Source organism: Megascapheus bottae, chromosome 2, assembly GCF_031878675.1.
Source record: "Megascapheus bottae isolate mThoBot1 chromosome 2, mThoBot2.hap1, whole genome shotgun sequence".
NCBI lineage: Eukaryota > Metazoa > Chordata > Mammalia > Rodentia > Geomyidae > Megascapheus > Megascapheus bottae.
In genome coordinates, this window is record NC_143510.1 from 92359328 (window position 1) to 92379612 (window position 20285).

Genomic DNA, 20285 nt, shown 5'->3' on the forward strand with positions numbered 1-20285 from the left:
AATGTTTAATGAAATTGAATAGCCTTTTTGTTTATTGGTCATTTGGCTATTAAAGCCATTTATTGAAGAAAATAAAACTACAATTAGTAAACATAGAAACAAAGAAGGAAAAGAGAAATGAGGAAAAAAGAAGGGGGGGTGGTTGGGAGCTTTTGTGGTTGGCCTAGTTATTTAGTAAAATGGCTCTGACTGTGAGTGTTAGTTTTATGCTTGAGTTTTCTGAGTCTGAATTGTAGAAAGGAATGCAATAGTTTAGTTGTCATTTATGAGAAAAAACAAAAATGTGTCCCATGCCAAGAGGAATTTTTCTCTGGTGCCAGCTAAGGATGATTTACTCAGCATGGTTCAGAGATAGTTAACAGTTTGACAGCAAAGTCAAAATCACATAACTTGGTTTTGGTACCCATGAGAACAAAAGTTAAGACATATTGAGCCAAACTAATCCTTTGGTGGTGTAATGTATTGACAGTGATTGTGAAAAAGAAGTAATACCTGTAGTGTCTCCTGAGGCCTTTTGGACCTGGCTTCTGTAGCCCGGAAGGCTCTTAGGCTACACAAGGCACTGCCAGCTGAGGCCTGGGGGTCAGGAGCAAGCCAGTTTTGTGCTGTGACAGGGCTTTGCTTTACTCAGACTAACAACGGAATAATTCTCCCCTGTGTCAGACGTTGGTGGGCAGCAGTGGGACCATTCTGACCACGATGCCTGTGGTGATGGGGCAAGAGAAAGTGCCCATTAAACAGGTCCCTGGAGGAGTCAAGCAGCCAGAGCCCCCAAAGGAAGGAGAAAGGAGGACCACACACAATATCATTGAGAAGCGGTACCGCTCCTCCATCAACGACAAGATCATTGAGTTAAAGGATCTGGTCATGGGAACAGATGCCAAGGTGAGTGCCAAGCAGGCTACTGTCTCATGCCCTACTCTTACATCTACTGTCCCAGTGTGGAAAAGATATGCTTACCCAGGTACCAGTGGCTCACACTGGTCATCCCAGCTGCTCAGAAGGCTGAGATCCAAGGATCGTGATTCAGAGCCAGCCCGGGCACTAAAGTCTGTGAGACTTTTATCTCCAATAATCACCAGAATACCAGAAATGACGCCGTGGCTCAAGGGCTCAAGGGTAATACCCAGACCCAGAGTTCATGTCCCATGACCAACCAAAAAAAAAAAAAGATGTACTTATTTGTTTATATGCCAGTACTAGGGCTTTGAACTCAGGACCTTGAACTCCTGCTTTTTCATGCATGGCTGGCCCTCTATCACTTGGGCCACACCTCCAGTTCTGGTTTTTTGCTAGTTAATTAGAGATAAGATTCTAATGAATTACTTGTCTGTCCAGACTGTCTTCTAACCACAATCCTCAGATCTCAACCTTCTGAATGGCTAGGATTGTAGGTGTGTGCCTGGCAACGAGGCACTCATTAAAGTATCTTGGTGTTTGCCAAGATTATAAAATATTAACTAATGTAAGGGGACAAGGTGGGGAGTTGATACACCAGTGACCTAGTGGGACCTTTGCTTCCTTTGAGCTCTTCTGAGAAGTATCTGACACTTAGCCTCTGGCCATGTACAGGACTCTGTGTACTTGGAGGCAGCTGGGGTTCTTGATAACGTATTTTTAGCTGCATTCACAGGTGGGTAGCAGTATTTTTACCTTTTATGGAAGAAGAGAAACAACGTAGAGGTTGGATCTTTGACCAAGAATAAACAGGAAGTTGAGTTTTCTAGCAATGGGAAGGGTTTTTATTTTGTTTTTGTTTTACCTATCTGTTTCATGTCAACACTGTTTTGAAAGAACGTTCAGTTTTCTCAGTAACCTACAAATTTATAAAGTATGTATTTTAAGTAAAAAATACATACCATTGCTTGAACTCAGGGCCTGAGCACTGGCCTTGGGTTTTTTTCTCAAGACTCCTAGAGCTCTACCACTTGAACCACAGTACCACTTTCAGCTTTTTTTCTATGTATGTGGTACTGAGGAATTGCACCTGGGTCTTCATTCATGCTAAGCAAGCACTCTTACCACTAGGCCAAATTCCCAGCCCTACTTAAGTAACTTCCTAATAATGCTGTGGGATGGTTCTTTGTTTTACAGTGCTAGGAATATAACTGAGGGTTTCCTTCAGACTAAGTAGGTGCTTCTACCACTGAGCTACAGTCTCATCCCAGTACTGTGAGCTTTGTTTGTTTAAAAGAGTGCTTGCTTGCTTGTTGCTGGGAGTTTGACCTGGTGGTAAGAGTGCTTGCCTAGCATGTACAAAGACCTGGGTTCCATTCCTTAGTACCACGTACATAGAAAAATCTGGAAGTGGTTTCTGTGGCTCCAGTGGTAGATCTCTAGCCTTGAGAAAGCTCAAGAACAATGCTCAGGCCCTGAGTTCAAGCGCCAGGACTGATGGGCACTGTAGCTCAAATGGTTCAACTAGTGTTGAACAAAAGAAACTCAGGGACAGCACATAAGCCCTGAGTTCAAAGATCAAGACTGCCACACAGAAAAAGTACTTAATTAGCCAGGCACAGTGGCTCATGCTTGTAGTCCTAGCTACTCAGGAGGCTGAGATCTAAGGATCAAGGTTCAAAGCCAGCCGGGCTCTCCAATTAACCAGTAGAAAATGGAAAGTAGGGCTGTGGCTCAAAGGGAAGGGTGGTAGCTTTGAGCTGAAGAGCTCAGGGACAGCACCCAGGCCCCATGACCCACAAAAAAATAAATAAAATTATATGCATATATATATATAGTTTTATACAAATATTATAAGTAATCAGAATAGTAGCTAATATTTATTGTGTTGATTATGTGCCCAGCTCAAAGCTAAATTTCTCGTGTATTCTCATGTAGTCCTCACTGCCAGCCTGTGATTTAGGTGTTTTTGTTATTCTCATGTTAAGGAAGAGGAAAGAAGTTCAGAGATAAAGAATTATGTAGACCAGATAGCATTTAAACCCCCAGCCATAATCCCCCTCCACAAGCTCAGGATTCTGTCTCAGCCGGAGCAGGTTTTATGGCGTTTCACTCATCTTCTCTCTCAGATGCACAAATCTGGTGTTTTGAGGAAGGCCATTGATTACATCAAATACTTGCAGCAGGTCAATCATAAACTTCGTCAGGAGAATATGGTGCTGAAACTGGCAAATCAGAAAAACAGTAAGTATGCTTGTCAGGAAATGGCCGTCAGATCGTCGAGGTATGTGAGAAGCCTGGGACGGCATTCGTGGGGGCCAGCCCTGCCCTGTCCAAGGGGATTTTTTTTTTCTTATTTGCAGAGTTCTTGAAGGGCATTGACCTCGGCAGTCTGGTGGACAACGATGTGGACCTAAAGATTGATGACTTCAATCAGAATGTCCTGCTCATGTCTCCCCCAGCCTCTGACTCAGGGTCCCAGGCTGGCTTCTCTCCCTACTCCATTGATTCTGAGCCAGGAAGTCCTCTGTTGGACGATGCAAAGGTATGAGCTTTTGAAATTCCCTATTCTTTAAAGGCTCTTCCATTTCCCTTAAGAAAATAGTAGGGAGACCACAGAGAAGTGTCCACGCCAGGTTGTCAAGAAGGCTAGAGAGGAACGGGAGTTCTGTGAAATTATCTAGGTCCTAAAGGATAAGGAAAGAGAAAACTGGCCTTGTATGATAGCCTACACATGTATTCCCAGCCCTCAAGAGGCCGAGACAGGAGAATTACCAGTTTGAGGTTACCTGGACTATATAGTAAGATCCTACCGGAAGGAAGAAAGGGAAAGGGAAGGGTGGGAGAGAGGGAAGGAAGAAAGGAAGGAAGGAAGGAAGGAAAGGAAAGGAAAGGAAGGAGAGAAATAGGAAAGAAAGAAAGAGGAAGGAAGAGGAAGAATGATGGAACAATTAAGATATGAGGGCAAAATATTTGCATGCATAGAATGTCAAAAGGAAATTACCAGCTGGCACTGGTGGCTCACATCTGTAATCCCAGCTACTCAGGAGGCTGAGAGCTGAGGATTGAGGCTAAAAGCCAGGCTTTGGCGTCCTGAAGTGGAGCTGGGACTCAAATGGTAGAGCACCAGCTTTGAGCAGAAAAGCTTAAGGGATAACACCAAGCCCTGAGTTCAAGCTCCAGTCCAAGTACACAGTCACAAACAGTTGTATAACTGATTGCTGCAAATAAATAAACATATACACACGAAGGAGAATAAACTGACTGGAAGGTGAAAGAAATGTCAGAACTCCCTGTTCCTCAGATTTCCCTGGTCCTTGCTAAAAGGCTGTTGAAGGCCCCTCCGAGAAGAATGAGTGCCAGATACAGAATGGGGACAGAAGGGCTCTGGGGGTGGCTGGAGCCGCCTCATTTCCTTTGTCTGAAATGGGCTTGGCAGGACCACTTTCCGAGGCTCATCAGTTCGTTTAGGACGAGGCCACCCTGGGTCCTCTTTCTGGAAATGAGTGCAATTTGAAATCTTAACAGATAACCTTCCAACCAGAGGCTTTCGATTGTTTGAGAAAAAGAACCTCCGGCGGTTGAAGCTTAATGGAATTAGTTAAAAGAGCCTCTGAGCCTAATGACGTCCCTGGGGGTCTTGGAGACCACTGGGTCCCATATTGGGTTTTCACATCCCAGTTTCCAACTCGCACCGCTCCTGGTGAATGTATTTGACTAAGCTGTTTATTGTATCCTATACTTGCTTTTACTGAGGAAGTCCTATTTTTGAAATGTTTTATAAATGCGATTCTGTTTGGTAACAGCAGGCCATATGACAAATAATTTGAATTAGCCAGGCTTCTGAGTCATCCAAAGAAGTTTTCAGTTAGTTTTAAAATATTAGAAATGACATTGTTCCCCTCAAGGCTCAGGAACAATCTAAGTCCAGCCTTCTTCCCCGCCCACCATGGGCTGCCAGGGCCCTTGCTCCATCCTCTAAAAAGCAGGAGAGGAAAAAGCAATGTTGGAGGGGGTTGGAGGTGTGCCTCCATTGGTAGAGTGCTAGCCAATGAGGTTTTCTTTTTTGTTTGTTTGGTTGGGGTTTTTTGCCAGTCCTGGAGCTTGAACTCAGGGCCTGAACACTGTCCTTGAGCTTTCTCAAGCCTAGTACTCTACCACTTGAGCCACAGCACCACTTCCAGTTTTTTCTGTGTATGTGGTACTGAGGAATCGAACCTAAGTCTGTGTGCATGCTAGGCAAGCACTCTACCACTAGGTCAAACTCCCAGCTCCAATGAGCTTTTTACAATATCAGATACTGAGTTCCAGTTCCCATCTCAGACCTTTAAAAAAAAGGGAATGTTCAGATCTTAGAGGCAGACTCAAGCCAGTGCAGTGGCTCACACCTGTAATCCTAGCTTCAGGAGGTGAGATCTGAGGATTGTGTCCAAAGCCAGCCTGGGCATGAAAGTCCATGAGACTCTTGTCTCTAACCACCAGAAAAACCAAAGTACAGCTGTAGCTCAAGTGGTAGTGTGCTAGCCTTTTGCCGAAGAGCTCAGGGACAGTGCCTAGGCCCAGAGTTAAAAAAGAGGCAAAGTTGATTAGGTAGATCCATGCTGAAACCTTGCCTTTTTTTTTTTTTTTGTCAGTATTGGGGCTCGAACTCAGGACCTGAGCACTGTCCTTGGGCATTTTCCTCAAGGCTAGTGCAGCACCACTTCTGGCTTTTCTATGTATCTGGTATAGAAGCGCTGAACCTAGGCCTTCGTGCATGCTAGGCAAGCACTTTACTACTAGGCCAAACTCCTGGCCCTAACACATTGTCTTTTGTCATCCTATTGTGGTATAATTTAAGAGCATTAAAACATACATGTTCGAAGTGTACAGTGCCAGGAGTTTTGGTGGATGGGTACACCTGTGTCACTGTTAATATAATCAAGATGTGGACCTTTTCCATCACCCCAAGAGCTCTTCCTACCCCTCCACAGATGTTCATACCCTTCTCCAGCCTCGAGTGTCTGCTAATCTAAAGGTTTCCTGTTACTTAGCTTCCCTTTGCCTCATATAGAATTATAAAGAAACCAAATCCTGCCATGTTTTCTCTTTTATTGTAGGGGAATGCACTTTAAAAGAAATTCGTGGATAGGCCAGGAGTTTGGCTTAGTGGTAGAGCGCGCTTGCCTAGCAGGCACAAAGACCTGGGTTCAATTCCTCGGTACCACATACATAGAAAAAGCTGGAAGGCTCAAGTGGTAGAGCTCTAGCCTTGAGGAAAATACCCAAGGGCAGTGTTCAGGCCCAGAGTCCAAAGCCCATGACTGGCACAAAAAAAAGAAAAGAAACAAAAGAAAAATTCTTGAGCTGGGGGTTTGCTGTAGTGGTAGAGTGCTCACCTAGCATGCACAAAGACCCAGGTTTGATTCCTCAATACCATATACGTGGGAAAGCTGGAAGTGGTGGTGTGGTTCAAGTGGTAGAGCTCTAGCCTTGAGGAAAAGCCCAAGGACAGTGCTCAAGCCCTGAGTTCAAACAGGACTGGCCAAAAAAAAAAAAAGAAGAAAAGAAAGAAAGTCTCTCTGCCTTTGGTCTTTGGAACATACACTTTGCTTTGTCTGGTAGAGGAATAATGTGCCAGTGTTTAAGCAATAGATTGTAAATTGTGGACTTGTTAGCTCGCTCCTGGCTTTCTTCCTATCTGACTTAATGGTCTTGAAATTAAACCTTCTATTCTGTAGAAATCCATGAAGTAATCAGTCTAACCCTGCGGCTCTGTTTTGAAGGTCAAGGATGAACCAGACTCTCCTCCTGTAGCTCTGGGCATGGTGGATCGATCTCGAATTCTGCTGTGTGTCCTCACATTCCTGGGTCTCTCCTTTAATCCACTGACTTCCCTGCTGCAGTGGGGAGGGGCCCGAGATGCTGACCAGCACCCGTACTCAGGCTCTGGCCGTAGCATGCTCTCATTTGAGTCAGGTAGGTTGAGGATGGTTTGGAAGGATGTTGTGGTAGGGGCTCTTCACTTAGTTTGAGAGGGAAAGGAAGCCCCCACCTCCTTGCTTCTGACAGAGGCTGGCCTAAGTTACATTTTGGAGGCAACAACACAAACCCAAATCAGGAAGTACAAATCAAATGAGAATTCCATACTGTTTCAGGTACCTTGGGCAAGGGGAGTGGGGAAAAAGAGTGTAGAGCGAACTCAAGGAAGGAGGTGGTGAATTTTCCCTGAATTGTGAAACCAGTGAGACTCCCTCTTTAGGCTCTGGGGGCTGGTTTGATTGGATGATGCCAACTCTTCTGCTTTGGCTGGTGAATGGTGTGATTGTCCTGAGCGTCTTTGTGAAGCTCCTGGTCCATGGGGAACCTGTGATTCGGCCACACTCTCGCTCTTCTGTCACCTTTTGGAGGCACCGGAAGCAGGCAGACCTGGACCTTGCCAGGGTAAGTTCTGTCTCCGCCTTTTCCCATCACTGAGCTTGACAAGAACTCAGCAGCTGATGTTGAGACTGAGTGGATGAGGTCGTATGTCAGGTGCTTTGGTGACAGAGAAGAGAAAAGGGCTCTCTGAACAGTCTCGGGACAGTAGAGGAGAGGGCACCTATTCATAGATAGTGCATGAACACAAGATCGTTCTTCTTTGGGAATTTGATGCAGAAGAGATGAGTTCTTTGTTTTTTATTTTTTTGCCAGTTCTGGGGCATGAACTCAGGGCCTGAACGACGCTGTTCTTGGACTTTCTCGAGGCTAGAGCCCTCTACGACTTCCGCCAAGCACCATTTCCTGACTTTTTTTTTTGCTGGGTCATGGGGCTTTTAACTTGGCCTGGGCGCTGTCCCTAAGCTCTTTAGCTCATTGTCCTAGGCATTGTCCCTAAGCTTTTCAGCTCAAGGCTACTGCCCTACACTTGAGCCAAGCCAAACCCCACTTCCTGTTTTTCTAGAAGTTAATTGGAGATAAGAGTCTCTTTTGTGCCTGGGCTGGCTTTGAACCTTGATCCTCAGATCTCAGCCTCCTAAGTAGCTAGGATTACAGTGTGAGCCACGGCACCCAGCGGTCTGGCTTTTTCTATGTGTATGATACTGAGAAATCAAGCCAGGTCTTTGTGCCTGCTAGGTAGGCACTCTGCTACTAGGCCAAACTCCCGGCCCCAGAGATGAGTTTTGACTGATGGATGGGATGGAGGATATGAAGGGACTCTCCAAATCAGATAGGACAGGAAGGCACAGAGAAGGACCTTACAGATGGCAGTGTCACCATTTAGGGACTAGCAAGTTCGTTGCGTGTATGTTGGGTGCAAGATACATCAGAGAGGAATGAGAGTACAGACTAGTAATGTATCAAGGCCTAAATTGGAGTGAGGGTGACTCTTAACTGACTTAGGGCTTTATTCCAATTCTCCAGAAAACCAGGCAAGGTTTTGAGCAGGGAAATTAGCTGAAAGATTTCATTTTAAATCAACATGGGGACTTTATGGGAAGGATTCTTTGGTAACCCTGAAAGAAGAGTTGAACATGCTGGAGGTCTCAGGAGACATGTGAATCAGAACATTCCTGGGTGGCTGTAAACTGTGAGCCCACTCTCCGCTCCTCCAGAGTCTGTTAGAACAAAAACACTACAGCAGGGCCAGTGACCATTGTACACTTGTTCTGCTTTTTTAGGGAGATTTTGCAGCTGCTGCTGCCAACCTACAAACCTGCCTGTCTGTTTTGGGCCGGGCACTGCCCACCTCCCGCCTGGACTTGGCCTGCAGCCTGTCCTGGAACGTAATCCGCTACAGCCTGCAGAAGTTGCGGTTAGTGCGCTGGCTGCTCAAGAAAGTGTTCCAGCGCTGGCGGGCCACGCCAGCCAGTGCAGCCGGCTTTGAGGATGAAGCTAAGAGCAGCGCCCGGGATGCAGCCCTGGCCTACCACAGGCTGCACCAGCTCCACATCACAGGTGAGTGGCAGCTGCTGCTACCTGACCTGCTGAAAGGCATCCAGGCCATTTCCTCCTTAGTTTGGTGTACCATTTGGTTTGCCAGGTTTTCACCATGGTGTTGAAGCTCTTTTTTGGGGGGGATGAGCGGGGATCAGGGGGCTTGACCTCAGCCTGGGCGCTATCCCTGAGCTCTTCAGCTCCAGGCTACCACCCTACCCCTGAGCCACAGCCCCACTTCCTGTTTTTTTGTGTTTCTAGAGGTTAATTGGAGATAAGAATCTCAGGTTAGGTTCTTTTGTGCCCAGGCTGTCTTTGAACCTTGATCCTCAGATCTCAGCCTCCAGAGTAGCTAGGATTACAGGTGTGAGCCACCACGCCCAGCTTGAAGCTCTTTTTTACACTATTTTAAACCAGTTTTCCACTTGTGTACACAGCACTACAGTTCACCATTGCTTCTAAAATGCACTTTTTAAAAAATAGTAATGTCTGTACGCTTCAGGTGTCCTATAAGAAGGGGCACCTCATGGATTATTCTGCAATAATAGTTAAATTAATGGTAACAATTATGAGATCATAGATTTGATGAAATTTCAAGCTTCTGCTCCAACAGGTCATCGATGGGTGACAGTTCAGTGTATGTGTTAGATTCAGCAGAAGGAGCACATTTTCTTGGTATGAGGAGGGGAGGGATATTCATCTACACACATGCAGATGTCCTCTAAAGGGGAAGCCCTGCCTTGGGCAACTTCACAGCCGTAGCATAAGCCTCGTACAGAGAGGATAATGGAGCTGGGACCCCAGAAGCAGGAGAGTGCACAGACTGGGAAAGATCTAAAAAGGCAGAAGGATCTGGATGCCAGGCATCTTGTCATGTACCCATACCCCATCCGACTGGTCTGTCTGTATTTGAGGAGGTTTCCTCTGGTGGCAGACAGAGGCTAGGTAAGAAAGCAGTGAGACTAGTCAGGAATCAAACAAGAGCTGATACAGCCAGAAGACAAGGGATGCTTTAAAGCCAGATAGGCAGCCAGGTCTGGTGGCTCACGCCTATAACCCTAGCTATTCAAGAGGCTGAGATCTGAGGATCACGGTTCAAAGCCAGCCTGGGCACAAAAAGACTTGGGACTCTTATCTCCAATTAACCTCTAGAAAATGGGAAGTGGGGCTTGGCTCAAGGTAGGATGGTAGCCTTGAGCTGAAGAGCTCAGGGACAACGCCCAAGCAGTTTAAACCCCATGACCCACCAAAGAGAAAGGAAGGAAGGAAGGAAGGAAGGAAGGAAGGAAGGAAGGAAGAAAGAAAGAAAGAAAGAAAGAAAGAAAGAAAGAAAGAAAGAAAGAAAGAAAGAGAAAGAAAGAAAACCAAGCAGGTAGACTTGAATTAACGGGGCTTGGGAAGTCTGGGTGTTACAGGTAAGGATGATTCTCTGGTGTGGCTTGGGCTCCTGATGGACAGTGGAGAACTAGCATAGCTGAAGGAAAGGAGGAGTTTTCTCGAGAAAGGCCCATACACTTGCGTGTACTCAGGCAACTGGACTTGCAAGAGTCTGTCAAGAAGTCTGCAGCTTCTGCAGTGTACCCCCTTCCCCTCCCCTGCTCCTAGCTGCAAAAGAAAGCCTGGAGCCTTATGGGAGAAATAGACACACCAGGCTAGTGAATCACAAAGGCTGAGACTCCCCATGGCTGCTATAGAGAGACAGCACGGGAAGAGCCCTCAGCCGAATGAGAGAAGGAAGCCCAACTCTGCCACCATCTGAACCTCAGCACAGGCCTTTGGTTGGCCAACCCTGAGACAAGGAACCTACTTGCCCTTGTAGTGAGCAAGCAACAGTATGAAAGCCTTAGGACAGTTGTGCTACACCCTGGCTTATGCAGGGGCACTTTCCCCCAAAACAGACCACTGTGTAGCTTTCCTTAAGCAGAGCATTGAAAGTTTTTCCTGGTCTTCCACCTATGACCCAACACGTGTCTAGGTTCTTTGCTCAATCTTGTTATATGCTATATAAATGATGTATATAAATTCAGCTCCGTTTGGGGCTTACAGGTTTTGAGTTTTGTGTTTTCCCTTACCTCCCCTGATGTGTTCAGAATCTTAGAACTGTATCAGCAAAATGTGGCCATGCTGTTGACACTTCTAAGTCCTGTACATGGATCAGCAGTCCTGACAGCTCCCATTCTACAGAGCCTTGTGGCGTGTCCTTTGGCCATGTTCTGAGGAACTGCAGACAGGACCTCATAGCTTGTACGTTACAGAACCTGGTGTCACATCTGGACCTGTGTTCTCATAGAGGTCACCTTTCTTTCTTTCCTGCTTCCACTGTAGCAGATTGCCAGGAAAACAGGGAGGTGTCTCTTTTGGAGATCTGTCTACATTATCATCTTTCTGTCTGCCTTAGGGAAGCTTCCTGCAGGATCTGCCTGTTCAGGCGTGCACATGGCTTTGTGTGCTGTGAACCTGGCTGAGTGTGCCGAGGAGAAAATCCCACCAAGCACTCTGGTTGAGATCCACCTGACAGCTGCCATGGGGCTCAAGACATGGTGTGGAGGCAAGCTGGGCTTCCTGGCTGTGAGTACCTGTCTGTTACTTTTGCACCACTGCCAGGCACCTTCCTGGGCCTGGAACTCAAAGTCAGAGTGGGCCCCACCCTCAGGTGCCCTACCATTCCACAAATACAGCAGAGAATGAAACAGATCAAGATCCCTCCCCTCTTGGCTCTGAAGCTTTATAAGGACATTTTGTTGTCCTTACTTTCTCTTACTCTAACCAAAGAGGTACATTTCACTCAGTATCCCATTTGGCATAGACTGCTGAACACATTAGGTATGTTCAAAGTGGAATTATGTCTCTCCGTTTTCATTTCTTATTTATGAGGGAGATAAGCTGAGAACAAAGAGGAGAGTACAGGGCCGGGAGTTTGGCCTAGTGGTTAAAGTGCTTGCCTAGCAAGCACAAAGACTCGGGTTCGATTCCTTGGTACCACATATATAGAAAAAGCCTGAAGTGGTGCTGAGGCTCAAGTGGTAGAGCTCTAGCCTTGAGAAAATCCAAGGACAGTGCTCAGGCCCTGAGCTCAAGCCCAGGACTGGCAAAAAAAAAAAAAAGAGGAGAGTACAGGATGCTAATGTTTCCAAAGTGAGCTGAGATGACAAAGGTGACAAAGGGCTCAAGGAAACCCAGTGTCTTCTTTGGCCATAGATATGACATCGATGCTTTGGTTCCTTCAGCCATCTTTAGTGATCACCTTGCTGTGGACCTGGCATTTCCAGAGTAGATGATAGGGAAAAGCATAGAGTCTGGTAGAAATCCAGACAGGGTCCTGGGCTTTCAAAGTACAACATTTATATAGAAATCCTCTAATCCTAGCTACTCAGGAGCTGAGACCTAGAGGATTTCAGTTCAAAGCAGAAAATTCTGCAAAACTCCATCTCTAATTAACCAGCAAAAATGAAAGACTGGAGGTGTAGCTCAAGTGGTAGCATATCACCCGTGAACAGGAAAACCAAGCAAGAGATTTTTACTCAGTGTCATTTGCAAGAGTTGTGTGTGTGATCACGTGAAGTCTCGGACTTTTCCTTCCTGCTGCCCTACAGTAGAGTTAGGCCATGTAAATAAACCACTGGGGATGGACTTGAGAGTTGCTTCCCGTTCAGGGTTGGCATGGAGCGCCCTGGCATGGACCACCTGTGCACTTCTTTTAGGAAAGGCCATTTCCAAACCAGTGGCCACCGTTTCAACTCCCCAGAATTGCCACTTCTCCTTTGCTACCCAACATGTGGGCATGGCAGGAGTTAGTTGGTCCTTTTAATCTTGTTAGGGTTTTTACTTGCACTTGCAGGTGGTTGGTGGTGTGAAGCACCAATTCATCGGGTTTACTGGTAACATAGATGGTGTCTTATGGAAACGCTTTTCCAGTTTTACCTATATTGTGCTTGGGTTGACTGCCTTTTTATTGATAGTGCTCTTTATTCTGAATGTGACGGGCTGTTACACCACATAGGCGGCCTGTGTGACTTGCCTGTTCTCTCTCTTAGTAGGTCTATTGATAAGCACAAGTTCCTGGCCTTAAGGAAATTCAGATGATTAGTCTTTTCCTTTGTTTTATATATTTTGTATCCTGTTCAACAGGTCTTTACTCCATGCTAATGCTGTGAAGATGTCTTCCCATGATACCCAATACAAACTAGGTTTTACTCTTCACACATTCTTAATCCACTAGAATTGATTTTTGTATGAATTGGATATAGGGATGCAACATGCATTTTTTTTTTTTTGGTCCCATATGAGTATCTGTCTGACCTAATTACCTGTTATCCTTTAAAAAACTGTCCTTTCCCTACTGAACTGAGTGACATCTTTTTCCTAAGCAGGCACTAGGCCACACTCCCAGCTCCCACATCTTTGTTGTTGTTTTTTTTTTTTTATAAATCTAGTGTCCATGTGTGGTGGGTCTGCTGCATGGACAGTCTATTCCATTTATCACCTAGACACAGCCCTAGCACACTTCCTTGCTTGAGCACTCTCTCTCTCCCTTCCCCCTTCCCCCTTCTCTCTCTCTCTCTCTCTCTCTCTCTCTCTCTCTCTATCTCTATCTCTATCTCTATCTCTATCTCTATCTCTCTCTATCTCTCTTTCCCCACACACACTTTCCCCCCTCCCCAGGATCTCACTATGTATGTAGCCCAGGCTGGTCTCAAATTCAAGATCCTACTTCCTCAACCTTCCAACTTGGCCTTCTAAGTGCTAGTATTTCAAGCATACATCCCTAAACCCAGCTTGATTCATCTTGATATCTAGAAATCAGTATACCAGCCTTAGCAATGATTATTTTGCTCTTTACCTTGTCTCTACAAGCCAAAGGTATGGCAGGCATTTGTAATCCCAGTTATTCAAGAGGTTCAAATGGGAAGATCATTTGAGCCCAGTGATTCAAAGCCAGCTGTGGCAACAGAACAAGACCCCATCTAAGGAGGGAAAAAAAAAAAGGAAAGAAAAAAAATTGTCCCGGGCTGTGAGTTTGGCCTAGTGGTAGAGTGCTTGCCTAGCATGCATGAAGACTCAGGTTCAATTCCTCGGTACTACATACATAGAAAAAAGCTAGAAATGGTGCTGAAGCCCAAATGATAGAGTTCTAGCCTTGAGAAAATCCAAGGACAGTGCTTAGGCCCTGAGCTCAAGCCCAGGACTGGCAAAAAAAAAAAAGAAAGAAAGAAAGAAAATTGTCCCTTTTTCTCTGAACTCCTTAGGAAATATTTTGTGTCTGACAAACAGTGAGTAGGTTAGTATGTGTTTCTGCAAAACTCTTCCTAAAATATTTGTGTATTTATGTATGTGCATTATAATTTATGATCATATATGATGGATTATACCATAAACCCTGATTTGCCTCTTCTCAACCTAATGGTAGATCTCTGACATCTTTCTTTGTAGTTTTATGCTACAGAGGTAGTTGGGGCTACTAAGGGATATTTGGACTGTTTCCTGTTGCAAACTGCTCCCTACAGAACTCATCTTTGCACACTGTCTTTACCTACCTCAATGAGAATTTCCTCTAGAGAGGGTGACGTTGACTCAAAGGATATAAATATTTGCGAATTTAATAGCACTGTCTAATTTGCGTAGTAGGTGAGATGGGGAGGGAGAATAGCTGATCTGGAAGGTGATTGCCCTTTCTGTTCAGTCAGCTAAATTTAGAGAGCCAGACAGTACTTCCCTAAAAAGGAAGAGGCTTTGGATTTGGCTAGATAGATTTAGCTAGCAAATGAGCCAGGTGTTAGGGGCAAGAGGAGGGCTGGCCTCTGGAAACGGCTTAGACCACAGGGTTCCAAACTTTCTAAGTTTATGTCGCGGTTGTTTGGGCTGATGAGTTTTGTGGAGGAGGGTTTCTTGTTTTGTGACAGGGCCCTGCCCTGGCCTAAGCCAGCCTAGAACAAACCTACTATGTAGAGTGACCTCAGATGCGTGCTCCTCCTGCTTCTGCCTCCTGATGGCTGTTTGCTGTTGTCAGTAATTAGAACATACTGGCTCAGTAAGTATTTGTAACTTCGTAGCTTAGTAGCCATTTGAAAAAAGTCATATATAAAGTTGAAAGAAGCTGGGTGGTGGTGGCTCATGCCTGTAATCTTTTTTTTTTTTTTTTTTTTTTTTTTTTTTTTGCCAGTCCTGGGCTTGAGCTCAGGGCCTGAGCACTGTCCTTAGACTTTCTCAAGGCTGGAGCTCTACCACTTGAGCCTCAGCACCACTTCTGGCTTTTTTTTGCTATGTATGTGGGGTACCAAGGAATCGAACCCGGGTCTTCATGCATGCTAGGCAAGCACTCTACCACTAGGCCAAACTCCCAGCCCCGGGAATTTTTTTTTAGCTATTGGAAAAATCATTATAGAACTGTAATGACAACAAGAAAAAAAGCAACAAGTTATTTTTATAATTTTCGTCACAAAAACTAGACTACTACTGCCTATCCCATTTTTATGTCTTACTAGTTCAGACCACTAACTCCAAGTTTTTCTTTTCTTTCTTTCTTTCTTTTTTTTTTTTTTTTTAAGAATTCAGATCAAACTATACTTCGACACAAGCTCCAGGGCTGAGTCCCCTACCACAAACAAAATCCTCACATGACTCAACTAGGGAGGCATAGTAGATGTAAGAATCACAAGATCAAGGTTCCTGTAAGCCTAGCTACTCAGAGGCTGATATCTGAGGATCAAGGTTCAAAGCTAGCCTAGGCAGGAAAATGTGCAAGACTCTTATCTCCAGTAAATAAACTACTAAAAAGCTGGAAGTGGAGCTGTGGCTCAAGTGCTAGACCTTGAGCATAAGAAGCTCAGAGACAGTGCCCAGGCCCCAGAGCTCAAGCCCCGGACCAGGTATGGATGGATGGATGGATAGATAGATAGATAGGTAGGATAGATAGAATTTCCTAATGGTCTCTGGGTTTCTCTCGCCCTATGACCTAGCCAGGATTGTTTTATTTATGCTTCTTGTTTGTAACATTTGATCCTGTTTCTCTTGGGGCAACCACCATACTTCCTTGCTAATCAGACCTGTGGAGCACGTTGTTCTTGGGAACAAGTTAGAGCCAACAGTTGGAGCAAAAGCAAAACCTCCTTCCCTTATCTCCCTCACTGGGTTCTCCTCCACTTCTTACCACTCAGGTTCAAGGGATGCGTTGAGAGTTTCTGAGTTCCTCTCTACTTGCTTCCAGCATCCTGTGCACAAAGCTGGCCAGCAGAGAGGGGGGGAAGACTGTACCTATGATTAGACCTTTAAGTAAAATGTCTCCCTTGTCCCAGAAACCACTGTCAGAATGTCAGAATGTGAGTGTCTGTCTATAGAGAAGTGTCCATGGTTTCCGCTCAGATTCACGCAAGCTGTCTCAAGGTTCCCCTGGAGAAAGTCTTCTCCATCTGCCTCCTTGAGTGGTCGAGCTTTGGCTGTGCTATTTCTAACCCTGACATTCAAGTCTTCTGAAGCTTTTATGTTAGCTGATCACTGCTTAGAGCCCAGAAAAGGTCAGAACCATGAGACTGGCAGACCGTGAGCGAATGCCCTCATCTCAGACGGAGACGCCGTGGCTGAAGTGAAGATGATGGTCCCCAGGCTGTGCTAGCGGCCCCTGCTCTGGCTCCCTGAGCCCCATCTGTGCTTCCTCTTCCCTGTCCTCCTCTGCTCAGCTTCATACTCAGATCAGCCTGAGTGGAATAGTTTTAGAGGCTGAAAAATCATGACATAGTAGAAGAGAGGTGTTGACATTCAAAAAAATGATGGGACTTCCTAAAGCAAGTGACCGACGATGTTGTCCCTGCCGCTCTTCTCACTCAAGCCCAGCAAAGAGGCTTTCTGAGTCCCTCGGTGGTCATTCCTCAATGGCAGGGCTCGTGCAAGGAAAGCTGGGGGATTTCTACAGAATTGCACTTGTAGAGAGGGCACGCGCACGTGCCCGTGCCTGTGTTCTGGGACAGGCCTCCAGCTGTCCTTTTGTGCCAATGTTTCCTTCTGTGACACTGACCACTGCTCCCTCCAAGTATTGTTCTAAATAAACTCTTTATCCTCAGAGCTAAGAGAGCTGAAATACTAATAAAAGTAAAATATAAATTTACGTAGAGTGCTGGGAGTATGGCCTAAGGCAGGGTGCTTGTCTAGCATGCACAAAGCCCTGGGTTCAATTCCTTCGAGCCATGTACACAAAGAAAACCAGAAGTGGTGCTGTGGCTCAAGTGGTAGAGAAAGCTCAAGGACAGTGCCCAGGCCCTGAGTTCAAGTCCCAAGATGGGTGGAAGGAAGGAAGAAAGAAAGAAAGAAAGAAGTTGTCTAGAAATACTTATAGAAGGTATGAATTAAAATGACATGAGATTGAGGATGGGCCATGCTCAGTACTTGCAAGGCTGAAGGTGAAATGTAACAGAGGAACTTAAGACCCTTCCAGGTCAAACAGCCCCCACTGCACTCCGCATGCTGAATGTCAGCGGGTCAGGACTAGAGTCTACAAGGCTCAGTGGATAGCAAGAGCCTCTGATGTCCTTTGAGCTATGACTTAACTGCCACACCTGGCAAGGTTCCAGAGTCAGAGCTACTTTCCCTAGTTTCTGTGGTGGAGGCTTTTAGAACTCATTTGGGTTCTGGCCTCCAGTGATCCCCTTTTCCCCCCGCTTCTGAACTGGCCCCCTGGTGGTCTCTGCTGACCTGGAGGTATTACAGCCAGCCTCTGCCAATGAAGCTCTTACCCTTGTCCTTCCACAGAGCTACTTTCTCAGTCGCGCTCAAAGCCTGTGTGGCCCCGAGCACAGCACTGTACCCGATTCCCTGCGCTGGCTCTGCCACCCCCTGGGCCAGAAGTTTTTCATGGAGCGAAGCTGGTCGGTGAAATCCACAGCCAAGGAGAGTCTGTACTGTGCCCAAAGGAACCCAGGTGAGAATGCCCTTACTACTTCCCAGAACTGTAGACAGCCACAGGAGCCACGCTGTGGCAGGGTCCTGTGGATTAGCTATAGAGATACAAGGTGTCCCTGACTTACCTAATCAAACCATGGGCATTGGCAGCTCACGCCTGTGACCCTAGGTACTCAGGAGATGGGAGGATTGCAATTCAAAGCCGGCCCAGGCAAGAAAGCCCTGAAACTCTGATCTCTAGTTAACCATCAAAAAGCTGAAAGTGGGGCTGTGGCTCAGCTGTAGAGCACTAGTCTTGATGAAAGAGCACACTAGACTTGATCAGAAAACTCAGGGACAGTGCCTAGACCTTGACAAGGACTTGCGCCAAAACACACACATGCACACGCGTGTGTGCACACACACACACACACACACCTCCTGAGGCTCTGGGAGGTTAAATATCTTGCCTGAGGTCAAAGCTGTCTGTGGCTAAGCTGGGTTTCCAGCCATGCTTGCTTCAACAGTCAAAGCCTGAGCTCCTTTACCCAATGCCACGCGTGGTGAGCTGTGACTAAGTGTATTCTCAGCCCTTGTTCTGGGCACTTTGGAGAGGGGATTTGTGGGGCTTGCAGTTCCCTGGCCTCTGGGTGTATTGGGAATGCAGAGGACATGTATGGAGCAGTTAGGGAACAATAGGTGGCAGGCATTTGTCAAGTGCTCAGAGTAGTGACAGGAACAGGGCTGCAGGCGTTGGAGGGACATGCCAGTTTGCTGTCCTTAGCATTTGATAATGATTAAAGTTGACTTTCCCTGCCTCTGTGTGGCACAGGGGTGGACTTGGGAGTGGTGGGATGGACTCTGACTCTGAGCACTCTGTAGCTTTCTGCAGTGCTTGCTCCGCAGAACAGGGAGTCTGTGGGGAGGGGAGAAGGGGCGTAAGCTCTGGAGGGGTTTGCTGTCTCTCTCTTTTTTTTTTAAAGCTATGGATCAATATAAGAATTATGTGTTGTTGCCTTTTAAAAGAACTGTTAAATATCAGAAGGTTGAGAGGTGAAAGCAACAGCGGTCCTTGTCCTCCACTCCCGGCTTGTCTGCTGCATAGACTTTCCCACCCTGGTTGCACCTCTTGGAGTTCCCGCCCAGGTCCGATCCTGGGAAAGCCAATGGCACACACAAATCTCCCTCCTCCTCCACATGTGGCTTGTGTTGTCTGCCACATATAGGGCGAGGAGAGGCTCGTTGATGGTGTGGGCCTACCCATAAGTCAGTTCTCCCAAGCATTCAGGGCCCCTTGTCTTGTCAGCTCAGCTAGAGCTTTGCTAATCACAGGTTCTGTGGTAAGGCTCTGGAAGATAAAAGAACAGATTCCTCATTGTTTAATTGTCAAGAGCATAGCAACCACCATTGTAGCCTTTTTTTTCCTTACCTGGCTCTTTTCCTAGCCATAAAGACAAGAGACAGCCTGTGAGACTTGAGTTTTTGTGCACATATGCACACTCACTCTCTGCTTATTTATCAGGACCATTGTGTTTGATTTTGTAGAGGAATTTGATCCCTATTACAGGGCACCACTGTTTCTTAGATTCTTCTCCCCATCTTTTCTCCATGAAGAGAAAAGTGCTAGTATTCATAAATAAGACCCATCTGGAGGCAATCTAACAGTGAACCCAAGGCCTCACAGGTGCTAATCGTGCATTTTGCCACTGAGCTACATCATTGATGCTTAAGGGGCTTGGAGAGAACACCCATTTAACCCATCTTGCCTTTCTCTTGTTTAGCTGACCCCATCGCCCAGGTCCACCAGGCTTTTTGCAAGAACCTGCTGGAGCGAGCTGTGGAGTCCTTGGTGAAACCTCAGGCCAAGAAGAAGGCAGGAGACCAGGAAGAAGAGAGCTGGTAAAGTCTTTGGGCCCTGTTCCCTTTGTGTTTATTTCTCAAAACTAGAACACAGACACAGTTATTAAGTAGAGCCAGTTGCTGGAGTAAGTCAGGAATTTAATGAGTTACTTTGATATTTAGAGTAGACAGGGGGTAGCCTGTTTCGAGGAGAGGAGGTAGGAATGGGGTACAGAGAGTTCACTAGAAGACAGATGGCTTTAGTCCAAATATGTCTGGACCCAGCCCTTTGGAAAGTATGCAGGTTTTATTTCGGGGAGGTTGAGTTTTGTTGGTGGTGGTCATGGGGCTTGAACTCTAGGCCTGGGCGGTATCCCTGAGCTCTTCAGCTCAAGGCTACTGTCCTACCCCTTGAACCACAGCACCACTTCCATTTTTTTAGTGATTAATTGGAGATAAGAGTCTTACAGACTTTAAGTCCAGGGCTGGCTTTGAACTACAGTCCTCAGATCTCAGCCTCCTGAGTAGCTAGGATTACAGGCATGAGCCACTGCGCCCAGCATGGGGGTGGGGTTTAAGGTGGCTTTTTTTGTTTGTTTTTTCCTGCCACTCCTGGGACTTGAACTCAGGTCCTAGGCATTGTCCCTGAGCTTCTTTTTTACTCAATGCTAGCATTTGAGTCATAGCAGCATTTCTGGCTTTTTTTGTTTGTGTGATACTAAGGAATTGAACCCAGGGTTTTAGGCATGGTAGGCAAGCACTCTACCATTAAATCACATTCCTAG

General features: G+C 46.2%; 1 protein-coding gene across 1 annotated transcript in view; it reads left to right on the forward strand.

Moving 5' to 3' along the window:
- Positions 1-20285, forward strand: part of Srebf2 (sterol regulatory element binding transcription factor 2) — a 61706-nt gene that overhangs the window by 32482 nt on the left and 8939 nt on the right. The window contains exons 5-13 of the mRNA XM_090328822.1: positions 664-885; positions 3027-3141; positions 3261-3442; positions 6663-6855; positions 7139-7320; positions 8538-8814; positions 11192-11361; positions 17533-17701; positions 19443-19560. Of these exons, the coding sequence (XP_090184948.1) occupies positions 664-885; positions 3027-3141; positions 3261-3442; positions 6663-6855; positions 7139-7320; positions 8538-8814; positions 11192-11361; positions 17533-17701; positions 19443-19560 (1628 nt within the window). The remainder of the gene's footprint in view (positions 1-663; positions 886-3026; positions 3142-3260; positions 3443-6662; positions 6856-7138; positions 7321-8537; positions 8815-11191; positions 11362-17532; positions 17702-19442; positions 19561-20285) is intronic.